Raw genomic sequence first — 17,722 nt, 5'->3', positions numbered from 1 at the left:
GGGTCCGCCGGTAGCCCTACGGGGCGCGGGTTAAGATACAACTTTTCGGAATACTTCATTTGGAAGCCAATGTATGTATGATAAGGACGCTTCTTTTTGCCGCCCACACTTATTCGTCTTTCATACCGATACAATTGCCTATATAGGGAAGATTCACGTTAGGTCACGCTGTCCACTGACCTAATCACAGATCACTGCCGGCTTCTGCACGCGTACCGTATAAAGTCAAGTCAACGATACTGGACCCACTCTGCAATTGTCTGCCTAAGAACTTCTCCGACACGGCCACAACTCCATGTCCCTACATATGACTCAAGATCGTCCATCAAAGTTAAAACGCATGACTAGGATAGCCGGCAGGTATCGGTCAGGTGTCTCTGTAGGACGGCGATCTGGCCGTCTGCCGAGGCCCGCGGCCGGTCAGGGCTCGGTGCTGTGCAGAGCCTGGTAGCCGTCCCTGGGAGCCGGGTGCCAGGCGCCCTGCTCGATGTCGGCCACCGTCTCCGGCAGCCGGCGTCCGTTGGTCTCCGGCAGCAGCAACGCCACCAGCGCCGCCGTCACGCCCGCCAGGCCGAACACGCAGCTGGGGATGGCCCAGTGCACTGGCGACAGCAGGTCCACCACGTACGGCGCCGCCATCGAGCCCACCCGGGCGCACATGCTCGACGCGCCGAAGCCGACGTTGCGCAGAGTGGTGGGGAAGAACTCGGCCGTGTAGAGAAAGATGACGGCGAACCCGGCCGACGAGGCGAACTTGCCCACCATGGCGAGCGTCAGTTTGGGCCAGGCGGTGCCCGCCGGCACGGCCATGATGCAGAGGATGGCCGCGCCGGCCAGCAGGAACGTCAGCACCATGGTCGGGCGGCGACCGACGCGGCTGATGAGCGGCACGGCCAGGAGCACGGCCGGCACCTCCACCAGGCCGGCCAGGAAGATGGCCAGGTACGGGCTACTGCTCAGGTCGGCAGAGTTGAACGTGACGCCGTAGTAGATTAGAGACACTGCTAGCCAGTTGTAGAAGCTTGCCAGACTGATGCGCCGCATCCGTGGAGTGCCCACCAGCCGACATATCTCGCCGATGCCGTTGGCGCAGCTCTGGAGCGCCGATCGCTGCGGCTCCTCGTCGTCGTCTGGGGACAGCTTCGTCTCGGCAGCGCGGAACTCCGACATCATCCTCATCATCTCGGCGTCTGAGGGCAGCGAGCGCTTGTTGCGGCGTGCAGCGGCCACCAGCACATCCAGCGCCTCCGGCAGCCTGTCCTGCATGATGAGCCAGCGCGGCGACTCGGGAAGCGCCCACCAGAAGCCGAGCATGAGCACAGAGGGGGCCGATATGACCAGCTGCAAGTAACGCCAGTCACGCACCAGATAGGCGGCCGCCGACAGCGCCATCATGCCGCATGAAAACGGGATCTGGTAGACGAGCCCGACCAAAGAGCGCCAGCGCGGCCCCATCACCTCCATCGTCAGGATGAACATGCTATTGAACACACTTGTTCCCGTGAAGGCAGTTATGAAGCGCAGCGTGACAAAGGTGGCGTAGCTGCCAGCCCCGGCCGTGGCTAGGCTGGAGATGATGAACAGAACGCTACTGTAACAGACGACGCGCCGCCTTCCGAACTGGTCTGATAGCACGCCGCTGATCATGGATCCGCAGAAGATGCCGAACATGTAGCTGGCCTGGACGGTGGACATCATCCAGCGGCGGCCGCAAACCAGGTCCCACTGGCTGACGATGGTCGAGTGGAAACGCTCCCGGCTGTACACCCAGTCGGCGTCGCAGCCCACCGTGCGGCTGCCTCCGGCCGCGTCCCAGCGCTCACAGGAGGCCGGCTGGCCGGTGGCATTGTTGTACGGCAGCCAGAGGTGCAGCTGCTCCTCGCTGGCTGTCTCGTTGGCCAGCTCTCCGGGCAGCGCGCAGCGGTGCTCCGGCTCGCCGCCGACGAAGACACTGCTGAAGTTATGCATACCGGAGAGCACGGAGCCGACCATTGACCAGACGAACACCAGGGCCTGCCAGAGTCCTGCGTCCCCGGCCCGGCTCAGGATCTCCTCGAACTGGACACCGTGCGTGGCTGCCATGGCCGGCGGCCAGAGAGGGTCTGCCCGGCGCGCTGCACCGCCCGCACTCGAGTGAGCGCCACACGTGACCGGGCCGCCGCCAGAGCCGGTGCGACGTCTCGGAGAGGGAGAGCCTGTCAGAAGAGGTTACTACCGGACTGGACCGCAAACACGAATTCCAACGAACTTTGGTGTCAATATTTCCTTTCAAATGACGTGCATCGCTGGTAGATTACTTGATGTTTCTTTGGGTCTAGCTAGCTCCCTGCTGTGGGGGAGGGGATCCTTTAGCACCACTTTTGTGGTTTCCCTCGAATGTCTATAAAAAGCAGCGTGCAACGCCGGCCTATCTGGCACAGCATATGAGACATCCTTTAGCATACCTACGTTTTGAAACAGCTGGCTAATGAAACATCAAGGTGTTGAGAACAAATACTAATAAGAGCTACTGTTTGTAACTACTCGTACTCTTGTTACAAACAAGAGTTGGTTTGTCAGGTTTTGTATTCAAAAGGCTTACATCATTTTGCGTTCTACCAAAGCTACTAGTTACTACTGCATTTTTATGCACAACGTTATGGCACTGTTGCACGTGAGCACGTGCAACGGTTAGCTTCTAGATCTCGAGAACGTGTGGGCCGATTGGTTCAAACCTGGTGCACCGTTAGAGACCGGTGAGTAGGATGCCAGGAAGACGTCATTTGGAACCTCGTTTGAATGTGCACACTGCGTGAGTGTGAATGGTGCGTACAAGCAAACTGTGTACCACTTTACATTTCCGCCCTGCAGGGCTCACGTTCGTGCTCGCTCCATGTCGCCGCCCGCCCAAAAAGGCGTTTTACTGGTACGCACATAGGTACGCACATATACGCACATACATACGCATTACGAACGGATTTTCTAATGCGCTTAGAACTGTATTCGTGTTTAATGCACATCTTCATCGCCCAGACACCCGCGGTAAATGAAGAGACACGCAGGCACCCGCGTTAAATGAAGCGTCGCGCTGATACGATGACGCGCCCCCGGAACGGGAAGAGGAGGGGTGATACGGGGGCCCTCGTCGCGGTCCAAGCAGAACTGCCCGGCGCGAGCCGGATCCGTGGTGCGCAGAAGTGTCGCTGACAGATCCGACCTCGCGTCAATTACGGCGCGGCGCGTGTGTATATGTCTCACTGCGACATTGAGGCGAAACAGTTGGACGTATCCTCTTACACCACTCTCTGAGGACTCATGTCTTTTTGATGCCACTGCAATAATGTTTTCGACGCAATGCGCTCAAGATGATAGAAATTTAAAACATTTGCACTGGATAGCCTGGCATGGCGGCCATCTGACTATAAATACAGGACAACTGAACAGGACGACCGAACAGGACAAACAAACAGGACTTAAGGACAGGATAACCGGGCAGGACGGTCGAACACCCGGACAGAACTGAAGGACAGCACACACACCCAGTCAGGTCTGGAAGGACAGCACTGAGCACACCCACCCAGTCAGGACTGGAAGGGCAGCACACCCACCCAGTCAGGACTGGAAGGACAGCACACACACACACACACACACACACACACACACACACACACACACACACACACACACACACACACACACACACACACACACACACACACACACACACACACACACACACACACACACACACACACACACACACACACACACACACACACACACACACACACACACACACCCCACACACACACACACAGTCAGGACTGGAAGGGCAGCACACCCACCCAGTCAGGACTGGAAGGCCAGCACACACACCCAGTCAGGACTGGAAGGACAGCACACACACACACACACACACACAGTCAGGACTGGAAGGCCAGCACGCACACGCACACAGTCAGGACGGGAAAGACAGCACACACACCCAGTCAGGACTGGAAGGACAGCCAGACGGGGCAGTCAGGCATGATTGAAGGACAGGATAGCCAGACTGCCGCAGATAGTTTTGGTGTCAGGAGTGCCAGGTCAGTGTGCGGGCAGTCCACTTCATGCGAAAGGTGACCGAGATGTGGCAGGGCACTGTACTAGTTTGTATTTACCTATAAACCCATTCATGCTAAGCCCGAGCCCAGGGGTCTAAGTACCTAATCCTAGCGTTTGTCAGTGGGATCCCGCGTTGTTTGTATACCTGTGTAGGTACAGCGGCGCGTCTGTGTGCTACGCGCCGGCTGACGAGCCGCGCGGCGCCGCTGTGGGCTGCTGTCGGATACGGGCCCGGAGGCCGGAAATAACACCGGAAGTGCCATCACGCGACCCCAGGTGACCTTACAGCCGGGCCGCAGCCGGGGATGATACGCGGCTGTTTTTACGGGACACGGTCCAGCAGCTCAGAATGGGTACCTCACTATTCTACAAAAAAGCTCATAGCAGTCCATTCACTGGTGTCGGTGATACCTGACGCAGGCCAAAGGCGCACACAAGGGGGGGGGCACACGGGCCCGTGCCCCCCCATTCGAGTTGGGGGGGGCCCAACTCGAAGGAAGGGGCCCATTTGAGGCGGCCGAAGGCCGCCTCAAATGGGCCTCTAACTAATCCTTAGACCACCGAAGACCGTGTACAAAGGGCCCTCAAATGGCCTTAAAGGGCCCTCAGATGGTCTCAAAAGGCCCTCAGATGGCCTCGAAGGGCCCTCAGTTAGCGTCATAGGACCCTCATCTGGTGTCAAAGGGCCCTTACATGGTGTCAGAGGGCCCTCAGATGGCCTTAAGGAGCCCTCAGATGACCTCAAAGGACTCTCAGATGGCCTTAAAGGGCCCTCAGATAGCCTCAAAGGGCCCTCAGCTGACGTTAAACGGACGTCAGAAGGCCTTAAAGGGTGTCAAAGGTCCCTGAGCTGGCGTGAGAGGGCCATGCCCTTGCGTCGAACGGCTCTCCGAAGGCTCTAAAGAGTCCTTTGCTGGTGACAGAGGGCCCCCAGCTGGTGCCAGATGGCCCCCAGCTGGCGCCAAATGGCCATCAGAAGGTCTCAAACGGTCCTCAGCTGGCGTCAAGCGGCCCTCAAAAAGCCTCAAGGGGCCCTTAGAAAACCTCAAGGGGCCCTTAGAAGACCTCAAGGGCCCTCAGAAGGCCTTAAAGAGCGTCAAAGGGCCTTGAGCTAGCGTCAGAGGGCCCCCAGCTAATGCCAGAGGGCCCTGAGCTAGCGTCAAACTTAAAGTGCCCTTAGCTGGTGTCAGAGGGCCCCAGTTGGTGTCAGAGGGTCATCCATAGGCGTCTAATGGCCATCAGAAGGCCCAAAAACACGATCCTCAGCTGGCGTCCAACGGTCCTCAGCTGACGTCAAGAGGCCCTCAAAAGGCCTCAAAGGCCCCTCGACTGCTCAAAGGGCCCTTAGAAGGCCTCAATGGGAACTCAAGAGACGTTAAACGGCCCTCAAAAGGCTTGAAAGGGCCCCCTGCTGATGGCAAAGGGCTCGCACCTGAGTCAATAAGAGCCTTGTCAAAAAAACGGACCTGAGAAACCTTGCCGGCCCTTCTGCGGGACTCCTACACTTACCTGAGTGGCCCCCGTTTACTGAGGGGCCCTGGTTATTGATGGGGTTCCTCGTTACTTAACGCCTGGTTACCAGAGGGGCCCATGGTTACCTGGTGGGCCCCTGATCAATTGAAACCCCCTGGTCATCTGAAACGCCCCTGATTACCTAAAGGGCCCCTAATCACTTGGATTCAGTGACAGCAAGGGAGCGAGGGGGTACGTGCCCGTTCTCGGGTTTAGGGTTCCTTCAAAACCGAGGGGCCCTGCGGCGCCAGTTGGTAGCAGAGGGTTCGCGCTGGCCGCACTTCAACTCGGAAGGACACCACAGGGCTTGTGGGGGCACGTTATTGGCTCCTATGTAGCCACAATTATCTTCATAAAGGCCCAATGCCGGTTTCTGAGAGACTTCGCCGGCCGCTCAGGGCCCTAGTAACGGCCAACGAGGGATTGGCTGCTATGGCTCCACATCCGTCTGTGATAGACACACGGTCCACACCAGTGTTTCTAAAGGCACCCACAACAGCAACTGCGAGGCCCCTCGCCCCACCTCCAAGGGACCCCCACCAGCGCATCTTAAGGGCCTACATCGGCGGCTCGGAGAGTCCCCACACGGACGCCTCTGAGGGCCACGTACCAGTGACTCTGAGGGCCTCTTACCAGCCTCCGAGTGTCCTTGTCAGCCTATGACGGGCCACTTTCCACTTGCAGGCCATTTTGCAGGGCCACACACATGCCAATGATGGCCCCACCAGTGTCTCTAAGCCCTAAGACCCCGCAACGGCGCCTGTGAGGACCCAACACCAGCGCATCTGACGGCCTTTCACTGGCACCTCTGAGCGCGCCACACACCAGTGACTCTGAGGAGCTCGCTCGCTTCGCTCGCTCGTAAAATACCATGTAAATTAGGCATTAGTGTACATTAGGCACACTCCTCGGGCATAAATGATACTTTTGCTTGCCGATTTTCCACATTTTCTCATGCAAAGACCGTTTTAACCCGCGAGTTGCTGGGGGGGCGTTAAACGCCCCCACTTTTTTCGCCGGGCCATAGCATAAAAACGGCGCGCCGCAGGCGCGCCAAATTTTGGGTACCTGTAGGGAATTGATTGAAGTTTATTGTGACAAAGTTTCAAAAAAATCGGTCGGAAAATTTTTGAGATATCGAGGTTTTAAAGACGTCATGATTTCTGAGTTTTCGACCAAAAACGGCATATGTTCAAAAAATCATATAAAATCACAAAATAGACATACAGACATGCCGTAAACGCCATTAGACTGCCAATACCATGATCAATCAAATGGCTATCTTCGATTATTGATTATCGTTCCGCATTTTCCAAAATCTTGAACTGAATCTTGGCAATTTTTCGTGACTACTTCACGACCATGATACATGAATTTCTTAAATTGAACTTTTTGAGTCAAACACGTACACATATGATAAAATGAATGTCACCATCGTGTTCTACGCCTCAAATTACCTATAAAACATGTGTCACAGGCTGCGAATATCAGTTTTGATTTTCGGGGATATGTGCCTACCCGGTTGACCTGACCTTGACCCTGACCTATGCTTGACTGACCCCTATATGGAGCTGACACTCTTGTAGGCCTTATAAGATGGATTGTGCACCGTTTTGACAGAGTTTATGGCGAGAGGCGCCCATTGCGAAGTCCTGAAGTCCATGCTACTGAAAGCCCGATTTCAGGTGTTTGACCTGACCTTGACCCGACCTGTGACCTCAAAATTCAACTTTAAAGTATTCATCTGAAGCGTCTCGTGGCGCTCTTTCGTTTGCCGCCTCGTGCGTTTCGCTGCGCCTATTGGTTCTCGAGTTATCGGCTGGGGGCGTTTAACGCCCCCCCCCCCCCCCCCAGCAAACGGTGGGTGGCGAAATACCCCAGCAACTGCCGGGTTAAAGGGACCCGTCTGCCAGTGAGACTGGACCCACCGTGCCTTCCTCCTCCCATCGAAAGGTCCTGGATACATCCTTGCCTGAGCTGACCCCGGGCCACCGCGTGACTCGCGGGCCCGGGGTCCGCGAAAAAAAAACATGCTAAAAAACATGCTAGCGTAAAAATATATATGTTTTGAAAATTAAACTGGTACCGAAATAATTGTTTTACCTACCAAGTATCATGCATTGACAAACCAATTGCTCAAGCTTCAAACCAACCGAAATATAGCCCCGTGGGCCGTATTTTTTTTTTTGGGGGGGGGGCCTTCGGCATGGGGGGCCCAGTTCGAAGTTCGTGCCCCCCCCCCATTCAAAAATCCTGTGTGCGCGTCTGACGCAGGCAGAATTTCCCTGAGCACCGGCGGGTGTGCCTACTATCTGCCTCACCTGTCGACCGCATGTCGCCGCGTGTGACGTCATTTATAAGTACAGGGACCCGCAGTTGCTACTGTACACATATATTACCAATTTAGAATTGTGCTATTATTTGCTAAGTGCTGGCCATTGGAGAAAGGAAATGTAGCGCAAAGTATGGAGGAATAACACATGTTTGCTCCCAGCAAGTATGTTTTGTATAATTCCTCTTACCGCAACAGATATTCTTCCAAAACTACAATTGTGCTATTTTTCCGCGCCGGTTGCCTCCCCAGAGCCCGTCCTTGGTATCGCCTATAGCTTCCGTTCCCGCTACGTGAATGAAAGTCACGTGACTACTACAGGTTTGCGCTCAGTACTAACACACCTAGCCCGAGGGCCGGTCCGTAGCGGGGAGGGGTAGAACGCCTGAGCTCCAGCGCAGTGGAGGTGGTGGTGGCCCGACATCATAAAGAGGCAACCGTAAGCAGAACTACAATTGCCGCAGTATAACATTATGGTCAAGTTTTCTTTAAATGTATTGATTGACAAGAAAGTGCAATGTTTATCCGATATAATAAAACGGTGTCCAAGGCCTTGGAAGAACTATAAAACATATTCAGCAACGTATAAATTTATGATACAGGCCATGACCTTTCACCTTGCCTCCGGGGAGGACGACCGCTCAGGAAGCCACATACCGAACGAATCGAGGCCTCGCAGCGTGGCGGCAGAGGAGGTGGATAAACCATCGCCAGATCTTTCGATTAGTTATGTTTCCAGATGTGGAGGGGGGGGGGGTGGAGGGGGTCTATTTTCAACCCACTCACCAATCCTTTCCTTATTAACTTATAGCTTACCGAAAAATGCAACACAATGGTGGCCGTCACGAGATGTAGCGAAGAGTGCCTCAGCCACACCGGTTTTGAGTAAACTTTAAGCATTCGAATTCAGGCCAGTGATCCTGAAGCATTATTTTATTTTTGTCGTGCATAAGCTGGGATGACGTGGTCCAAGTTAATTGCGAAGAAACGGTTTTAGTTTCAGAACATTTATGAGGCTAGTCGCGCCAAATAGTATACGTTTGTTGTAAAATGTCAAATAGAATGTTGACGTGCTATCCAGATGATGGAATTTATTTGACACAAGAAGTCAAAAAGTGGCATCGTTAGTCATCCTGCATACCTATAAATCGATTCGTCACCTTGGTTCGAGCTCAATAGTTCTTTTCGCGGATGATCGGTTTCGTTTTCTTTTATTTGGGGGGGGGGACAGTTTATGAGCCAGTAACCACCCTCCCCAGCCTCCAAACAACAATTGTTGACAAATACTGTGATGGCCTAAAAAATGTCCTCAATTGTGTAACGTAGGGATGAATGAGGTAAGTTGAGCCGCTTTTGTTTTTCGTAAGCTACAGGCTAACTTACTGATCATTTTTCTGCGTTTACGGGTTGACGGACAGAGTGGTCATTGCGCATGTAATGGTGGCCAGCAATGTTTCATACCGCTTATTTTTGTACTGAAAGGCTACGTCAAAAATCATCTTGCACGTTGCTCATCTTACCCCATGGGCGGGGTAAGTTGAGACACGCCGTGAGGAAAGTTGAGCATGGATGGAAAAAGCGAACCTCTTCTTTTCCCGGGCGCGGCGAAGAGTGGGCTCTTTTATTTACTCCATGGCATACATACTTATGGCAAAGTTTTTTTCCTCCATCAAAAAGTAACTGTTTTAAGTAGAGGTGGCAAAAGATGAAAATGTTGGGAACCAGACTCGAACCAGACCCGTCTGGACATTTCTGGAACCAGTCGGACCCGGTCTTAGTTGGAATCGGAACCAGTTGGACCCGTTCCCCAAAAGTCAATTAATACAAACTTCTTGTAGGTATCATTAGTTGCATCATGTAAAACAGCTTATTTCCCACTGGGAATACTCATGAGCTACTGTGTGTAAAGGAACATTCACTTCATTCACTTCATATTTTGCAATAATGTGTAGTGTGCAAGATGTATAGTTTATGGTAGGACCCGGTTGGACCCGTCAGAAAATTTCCAGGAACCGGTCTGGACCCATATGGGTCTAGACTGGTTCTTTGGACCGGGTCCTCGGGTCCACATTTTGCCACCTCTAGTTTTAAGCCTTCTAATAACTCGTCAAGTTTTCTATCACGGAAGAAATCATTTTATCCTTCAGATAATCTGCAAATCACTTACAACTTGTGTAATCAACAAAGAAAAACAAATTTCTACCATTTTTATTCAGCAGAAACAAGCGCAGCTCAGTTTGGTTTTCGACAGCGGAGACAACAATGGCTTATCCGGCTCATCTTCCCCCAGGTGAAAATGGCTCATCTTGCCCCACCCGTGGCCATTTTCGATTAATGACACCCGCTAAGGAAAATAACCATGCACCGCAGATAACAACAATCTCATTTTAAAGCCAAACATGTCTTAGTTATCAGGGGCGATACCACATGTTACCGGGTGCTGAGCGTGAGAACGTTGCCGTCTCACGTGAAAGACTGCAGCATCGTAAGCGAAAGGCACATGGAACCTCAAGTCAATCAGCGCCATAGGACTGCATAGGCGGCGGAACAGGGAGGGCATCGGGGCACCGTGCCCCCCTTTGATTTTGGCATTTTAACATTAGCCCTATGGGCGTTGCATGGAAAGAATGAGACCAAAAGTCGGCAGTGCCCCCCCCCCCTTAATTGAAGGCGTTCCGCCGCTACTGCATAGGAGCTGCAAGAAACATGGGGTGGCTAAACTTGCGCCTTGGCTCATCTATACCTCACTCTCCCCTATTTGGGGCTCGCAACCTTGATTCGTTAAAGTTATTTGTCTGTTCATTATAAAAGCTGTCAAATTTGCCGTATCATTAAACTTTTATTGAGTTTGTATTTCACACTTATCTAAAATGAACAATTTTGTCACTGGCTTCGTTTATGAATGGAATTGGATGGTCGCATGAATGAACGAATGAATAGCTCCATTTGAGCATCAGCTGAAATCAATCCTAAAATTTAATCTACCAGTCTGCAACGAAAAGGTTTAAAAACCAAGTGTCTCATAGTTCCTTAATCTTGAGCCGTTTCTCTCACGATTCATTTTATGTGGTGCTTACAAAGTTATATTATTCGAGCTCGTTGGTCTTAAAAACTGCTATCGAAGTAAATTAAAGTGTTTCGGGCTTCGGCACTTAAAAAGCAATCGATATTTAAACCTCACCTATTTAGGCATTTCTTTTCAGCGTCTTACATGTAGCGGAGGGGCGTAGAAACTCTCAGCCATTCGGCCCTTGATAAAAAGAGCCAGAGCTTCGCTGAAAAATAAAAAAGAGCGTGTTGCTCGTGACGAGAGAAATCCGATGATTTGAGGGTCCGTCATCGCTGACGAGAAAAAGCCAATTATTTTTATGTCCTGGTCAATGCTGAGATCCTAGGTCACTGGTTGACCTCCCAGATCAGGTTAATAACCCAAAAGCACGGAAAATTGGGTCCTGCTAGAATTTCTACAAGTGAAGTTTGCTGGGACTTGGCTTGCTTCTGACTCCGAATTTGCACTTGCTTTGATCAAAGATGATGTATCAAAGCATTTGGGGTAGGACGGGTCACGCCAGATCACCCATTAGGCGTTCTGCCGGCTATATAGAATGTTAACCAGCACTTACAGCCTTGCAACATATTGCATAGGCACTATAACTGATACCTAAGTATGCCTAGTTTTCAAATGCTAAAATGGGTGCTAAATTTCAAACCAACGCTTCCTAAAAAACACAGTAAAAAGGTGTAAATTTAAGGAAGTTAACCGAGATCATTTCAAGTAAATGACCTTAACCTGAGTTTCACGTGACCTTGGCACCCACAACAATTAATGAGACAAACATTAGATAATATAGGTATTCCACTTGTTATCACGTTGCTAATCACGAAACGACTATGGAAACACACAGAAGATGTGCGCTGACTTTCAATTGCTATTCTGGCCTGACATGATCTTGAGAAAAATAATCACAGGTTAAAGGTTATTTGGTTCAGGGATTTAAAATTCTCAGACAAGATGCAAAAATGATAAGGGCTATTTAATTTTCCGGGAAGTTGTAAAATTGATCAACTTCAGGGCACCAAAGAATCGTCGCAATCCTTCACTTTGCCGCGATTTATTGGTGCAAAACAGCGAGCGCGGTCTACTTACCTCTACCTATATGTGTGGTGAGGGCTAATATTCATTTCATCTGTGTTGATGAATGTGCAACAATTTCTATATGAACTAAGACCAGTCCATATGAGTATGTTTTTCTCACGGACAATGACAATATAAAAACAATGCGAATAAAACCAAACGTTTCGGACAACACGTGCCTTCGTCAGTGGAGAAAAATGAGTGTATAGGTTTAACATCGATGAGAACTAAATGCGGCACCGTCTCGGTCTGGCCAGCCGGGCTGCCGATAAAATACACAAATGTTTATAAGCTTCCATGATGTGCTTACAAAACTGTTGAAAATATATCTTTAAAAAAATAAAGATAACTACTTCATCGACGTTATCGAAAGAAAACATGTATGCCTAATTACTTATTTCTTGCCACTGACGGAGGCACTTTTTTGTGCGAAACGTCTGGTTTTATTCGTATTGTTATTGTATTGTCATTCCCTGTGAGAAAAAAGGATAACTAGATTCAGTTAGTAACCATAACAGCGAAACGGCTTATTGTAACACAATTCACTGTGTATACGAAACCTATAAGTCCCTAAAATAATTATATTTACAACTTTTAAAAAGATACAGCTTATACAGCTTGGGCATACAATTTTTTCTGCATTAAGATAATATCAATTTATCTCCACAGAATATGGTAAATTAATGCTGCTGAAGTTCGCTTTCGAAGCGTCTCCTCCAGGCATTCCACAGCTCTCGTGCCATTTTGGATCACGGAACATGGCTGGGCGCAGGACAGGTCAGGTCGTCTGCGAGCTTGGACGGACCACGTGACCACCTCCTCCACTCCCCCTCACTCCCGTCCCCTTCCCCAGCAGGGCGTCCGATCTAACCGCGCCCCAGGCAGTCGGCTCGGTCCGACCCTCCCCACGGTCGAGCCACGGCCCGGTGCCGCCTGAGTTTGTGCCGGGTGCAAAACTGGAGCAGTAACTAGCGCCGGAACTAGTAGTCAGCACGACCATCGTCAGATGGCAGGAGTAAATGGAATAAGCGGTTCCAGGTTTCAGAAGGAATGGGGCAGGAAAAACCGCTGAAAACAATGTTTTGCTGATATAGCCATAAAAAGTTCACTGAATTAGGAGAGCAGCACATCAGTTTAAAGCCCTTCAGATGGTGGTTTTAATAAGCACACAATCATTTCCCAATTCGCCTCCAACGGTGTCACAGGCAAAGAATACGCTGAAATACTAGTGTGTACAGAAGCAACTGCGGGTCCCTGTACCACCTGGCCGGTGCATCCGTGATTTGTTTTGTGGCCGGTGGTCGGCCGGCCGCGGAGTACGAGTACGGTAGGAGTATCGGTCAGAGTAAGGTCAGAGTACGGTCAGAGTACAGTCGGAGCACAGTCGGAGTACGGTGGGAGTATGGTCAGAGTACAGTCGTGGTACAGTCAGAGTACAGTCGGAGCACAGTCGGAGTACGGGTGGCCGCGTAGTGCGGTCGGAGTGTTTATCGGTCGACCGCGTAGTAAGTACGGTCGGCCGCGGTGGAACCGCACCGGTCCTGGTGACATACCGACACGCAAACAGCCGGCCGAGGGTGACCGGGGGTGCCTCCCCCCCCCCCCTGCAGGTCCGACAGCCGGATGTGTCGGAGGTGAGTCCGCCGACCCCTGGGGACCCCACGGTCCCCTGGAGCTGGGGGCGCCGCTGTTCCCACTTCCCGCTGACTGTGACACGCGGTCGTCCGAACCACCATTCGTTACAAGCCACAAAATCAGCACATCGGGAAACATAGGTACACTTTCTTATGTCTTGAGATGCATTCACCCGAGCTAGCAAACATTTGAAGCAAAACCTCGTCTAGCATATAAGAACGGATTGACGACATGAGTAGGTACAGGACTCGTTTTACTGTGTGGAAGGTATTCTTTTTTTTCCACAAAACTCGAGAATAACTTGAGAGCTGTGGTATCGGTCATCACACCTGAACGGGCGAGGCTCGACACCTTAAATTGGGCTCCTCATCGCAGACATTTTCCACCCAAATTAGCGACAATACCATACACACAAGTTTTGCCCAAAAAATAAACTTTTGCCTTTTGTTGCCTCACTGGGCGTACCTAAAATTTGTTTAATGATAGAATGATAGAATGCTTGTTAACCCTCGCCGGACCTATTGGTTTTCTACATACGCGCCGGCCGAGGGGGGGGGGGCGGGTACGACCCCCCCTCGCCGTTTCGCCCCTGGTGGAGCTAGCGCGTCGCGGAAAAAACGAGCGTGTGCGCCGTTACGAGACGCAGAGATTGGTACCCGATTTTAAGGTCCTAGGTCAACCGGTGACCTCTGAGGTCAGGTCAAGTGCCCCAAGGTACGGTTCAGTTTTTGGTGAATAACTTCGCAAAAAACGGCCGCAGAGCGCCGATTTTGGCAGCATCGTGTTCGTCTCGCTCAGGCGCGTCGAATGATATACTTTTTGTCCGGGTCAGGTCAACTTGGGGTGTTGACCTCAGGTCAAGGTCAGGTCAGCACCCCCAGGTCACGAAGTTGGTCGAAAGAGGTCATGTCGCATATCATTCGATTCGGGAGGTCTTCCTGAGTCCATTGGTGGCTTTCCCGACTCGCTAGCTCAATTTGATCAAGAGTTATTGACGAAAAACTAATATGACCTTGATGACGTCATAAATGACGTCACGCAAGGTCAACATTGCAAAAGTGACGCATCTAACCTTGCAAGGAGTGCATAACATCACGATTCTGTGTGCTTGAGATAGTTGGAGATCGTTCCCGGCGCCAGAATAGCAGTTTTCATTTTTCCCCATTGACTTATAATGGTGAGGTCACGAAAATGACCTGACCTCATATGACCTTTAGGAAAAATCCGAGATATACAAGTTGTGGGACTCATAATGGATACTAGATCCTGCAAGTTTCATTTCCCTGTGACATCTCCTCTGGCAGTGAGGGCGTTGCGAAGTTGCGACATCTGAAGACCGTGCAGAGGTTCACTTATGACGTCATAGGTCAGTGACCTGACCTGACCCAAAAATGCGGTTGGTGTCAAAAGATGCGGCTTGGATCAAAGGTCAGGTATGCCAAGTTTCAGCTCTCTATCGCCAGCGTGTTCGGAGCTATCGCGAAAAAACCCTATGGGGGGGGCGGCACCCGCCCCCCCCCCCTCGGCCGGCGAGGGTTAATCCTCGCCCCGTTGGGGGGGGGCATTTTGCCCCCCTGGGCCACACCAGCGTGGAATTTCCCCGATATTCTGAGAATATGGCGATAACTCGTACCTACTTTGATTTGAAGCATAAGCGGAAGGGGGAGGGGGCACCGGGGCATTGTGTCCCATGATTTATCAAGGAAGGCACCAGTAATGTAATGCCCCCTTTTGAGTCCTATACAAAAGTCAGATTTTTTTGTCAAAGATGTAATGATGTAACCAAACGAAAAGAAATCCACAATTTCTTCACGATCACCAACCTTCATTAGGACTGATTTTAGTATTCTTGGATCGTTCACAGTTTTTTTTTTTTTTTAATTTTGTCCGAATGGATGAATGGGTGGCTGGGCCCGGGTGCCCCGCTAAGCAGTGCTTGTTGCGAATGACACCACGGACCCACCATCCCACCTTGCCCGCGCCCGGTTCACCGGTGATAATTTGGATCGAAAGTTTAACGTGCCGCAGGTAGATGGCGGCACGGTCCTCCCGGGTCTAGCGTGGCCCTCTCTCGCCAGTTGCCAGCTGGCTTAATATAGGAACGCGGGTCAAACGACGTGGAGCTTCCCGGCCGCGAACTCGCTGCCACCGAGTTAGGAGACGGACGCCTTATCCACTAGGCCACGGGGAGGACAGTTTTGAAGAAGTGTTGCGAATTTTCATACATTTGACCGCGTAAACTGGTAGCAGCCATTCCGTTTTACAACCCACGTGATTTCCAGAATCTTCCTCAGTCTTCTTTGGCAATGAGCGGTGATAAAGCGTTTTTGCCCTCTTCGAGTAAAATACGGTACATACAGAAAATTCGTGATAAATTTGAACCAAGCTCGTTTTATGATATCAGACCATCGCAAATATAAAGTTTAAAACATGCAAATTAAGACTGGATAGACAATTTGAAGCTTTCTTGCAAGATTATGAGCTGAGATGCTACGCACATTCTGGCGTCCTAACCGGGAGGTTCGGGCCTCCCGGCACCCCCGTTGATCCTAAATCAATAAAATTATGCTTTCATTGAATGCCCTCTTCAATAAGTTTTATTTTTGTCGCGCAAGGTCGAAAATTTAGCTACAAATTTCATTCAAACAGATAAATATTATTTTTCTTATTTCATGGAGCGATTGAATTAACCAAAATGCATATGTGCCCACGTGATACCCATGAAGAAAGTTGGTGGCCGCTTATGCGGTTCCTGGGCTCTAAGAGAGATCAAGGTAGATACCAGCTACGAGTATTGCTCTCATTGTCGAGAAAGGAATATGAAACATGGCACCGGCCCATACCTCCCAGACCATGGCCCATACCTCCCGGTGTATTTTGATGCATCGAAAAAACCGCATGATTTGTTGGAAGTTATCTCGAGACAAAATAGGTGATCCCAGATGCCTAATATCAAGCACACTTTGCAGGCGAAAGGCAATTTCACGTACACAGAGTAAAAAACCGGGTCTAGCCACTGCCCACTGGAAGAAAATTGCCTTTTCACAAAACCGGCCCATACCTCCCGGTTCTCCCCTACCCTCCTTACGAGCTATGAACGCCAACACGCGAAGGCATAAAGGTCATCCTAAAAGGAGCTCGTATGGTCCAAGATAAACAAAGCGCGTCGCCTATCCGTTTGTCATAAACATAAGGCTCGATTGCTTACATCCACTTCCCAGACCGAAGAGCCGGGAGTGTCGCATGCAGATAACCACCAACGCCAATTTATCACATCAAATGATAAATAAACGATATCCCCTACAGTACTTTTCTAAACATTTATGAAACAATTCAAAGTCAGACTTATGCCTTAATTCATCTTTAGGTAGGTACCTATCACTTGACTGGATGATGAGTAGCTTATTTAACAGTATGTAATGTGCTATTATAGTGTTTAATATTCAGAACATTATGGCTCCATGACTCAGCGTTCGAGGATCTCGCAGTTTGGAAGCTACAAGGGTAGGTTTACATATATAGACTGCTCACAAATAGCTCGCAGGAGATTAATGTTCTAACAGCTAGATAGTGACCGGGCCTTCAATTCCTCGCTATGGGGGTGTTCCAGTTTTTTTTTTCATTATTACGCCTAGTGCAGTACGCGAATGTTCACGTTTAAAGACATCCAATGATATACATACAAACATCGCCATGTAAACAGTCCCCTAGGTACTCTTCTCTAAATCTACAATTTATCTAACAACACCTTTAGGTACAGAGTGCTTCACTAGAGTGACTGGAATGGTAATTGGCACGTTTGCATAGGTGCTTTGAAACAGGAACATACATCTTGTAGGTAGGTATAAGGTACTTAATTAGTTACTCTCGTTCAGATGATCCCGAAACATTTCTGAGCCGCGGTTTTCTCCGAGGTCAAACATTATCTACCTTTCTTCTCCGCGCAAATCACCATAAAAAATCGTTGTGGAGTGAAACACTGAATTTGGTGGCAGGCAGGCACGTCTTCAAACGAGTGGACATTG

General features: G+C 50.5%; 1 protein-coding gene across 1 annotated transcript; it reads right to left on the bottom strand.

The window, feature by feature from the left end:
• Nucleotides 1–207: 207 nt before the first annotated feature.
• On the bottom strand, nucleotides 208–2,082 carry LOC122372801 (organic cation transporter protein-like). Its single transcript, XM_043350393.1, has one exon. It carries the CDS (start codon nucleotides 2,080–2,082, stop codon nucleotides 421–423), a length of 1,662 nt encoding a protein of 553 aa, XP_043206328.1. The 3' UTR covers nucleotides 208–420.
• Nucleotides 2,083–17,722: the final 15,640 nt, after the last annotated feature.

This window comes from Amphibalanus amphitrite, unplaced genomic scaffold (assembly GCF_019059575.1).
Source record: "Amphibalanus amphitrite isolate SeventyFive unplaced genomic scaffold, NRLGWU_Aamphi_draft 001402F_arrow, whole genome shotgun sequence".
Taxonomy (NCBI): Eukaryota; Metazoa; Arthropoda; class Thecostraca; order Balanomorpha; family Balanidae; genus Amphibalanus; species Amphibalanus amphitrite.
The sequence above is the reverse complement of the archived record's forward strand: the minus strand, read 5'-3'. Positions and strand labels throughout refer to the sequence as shown.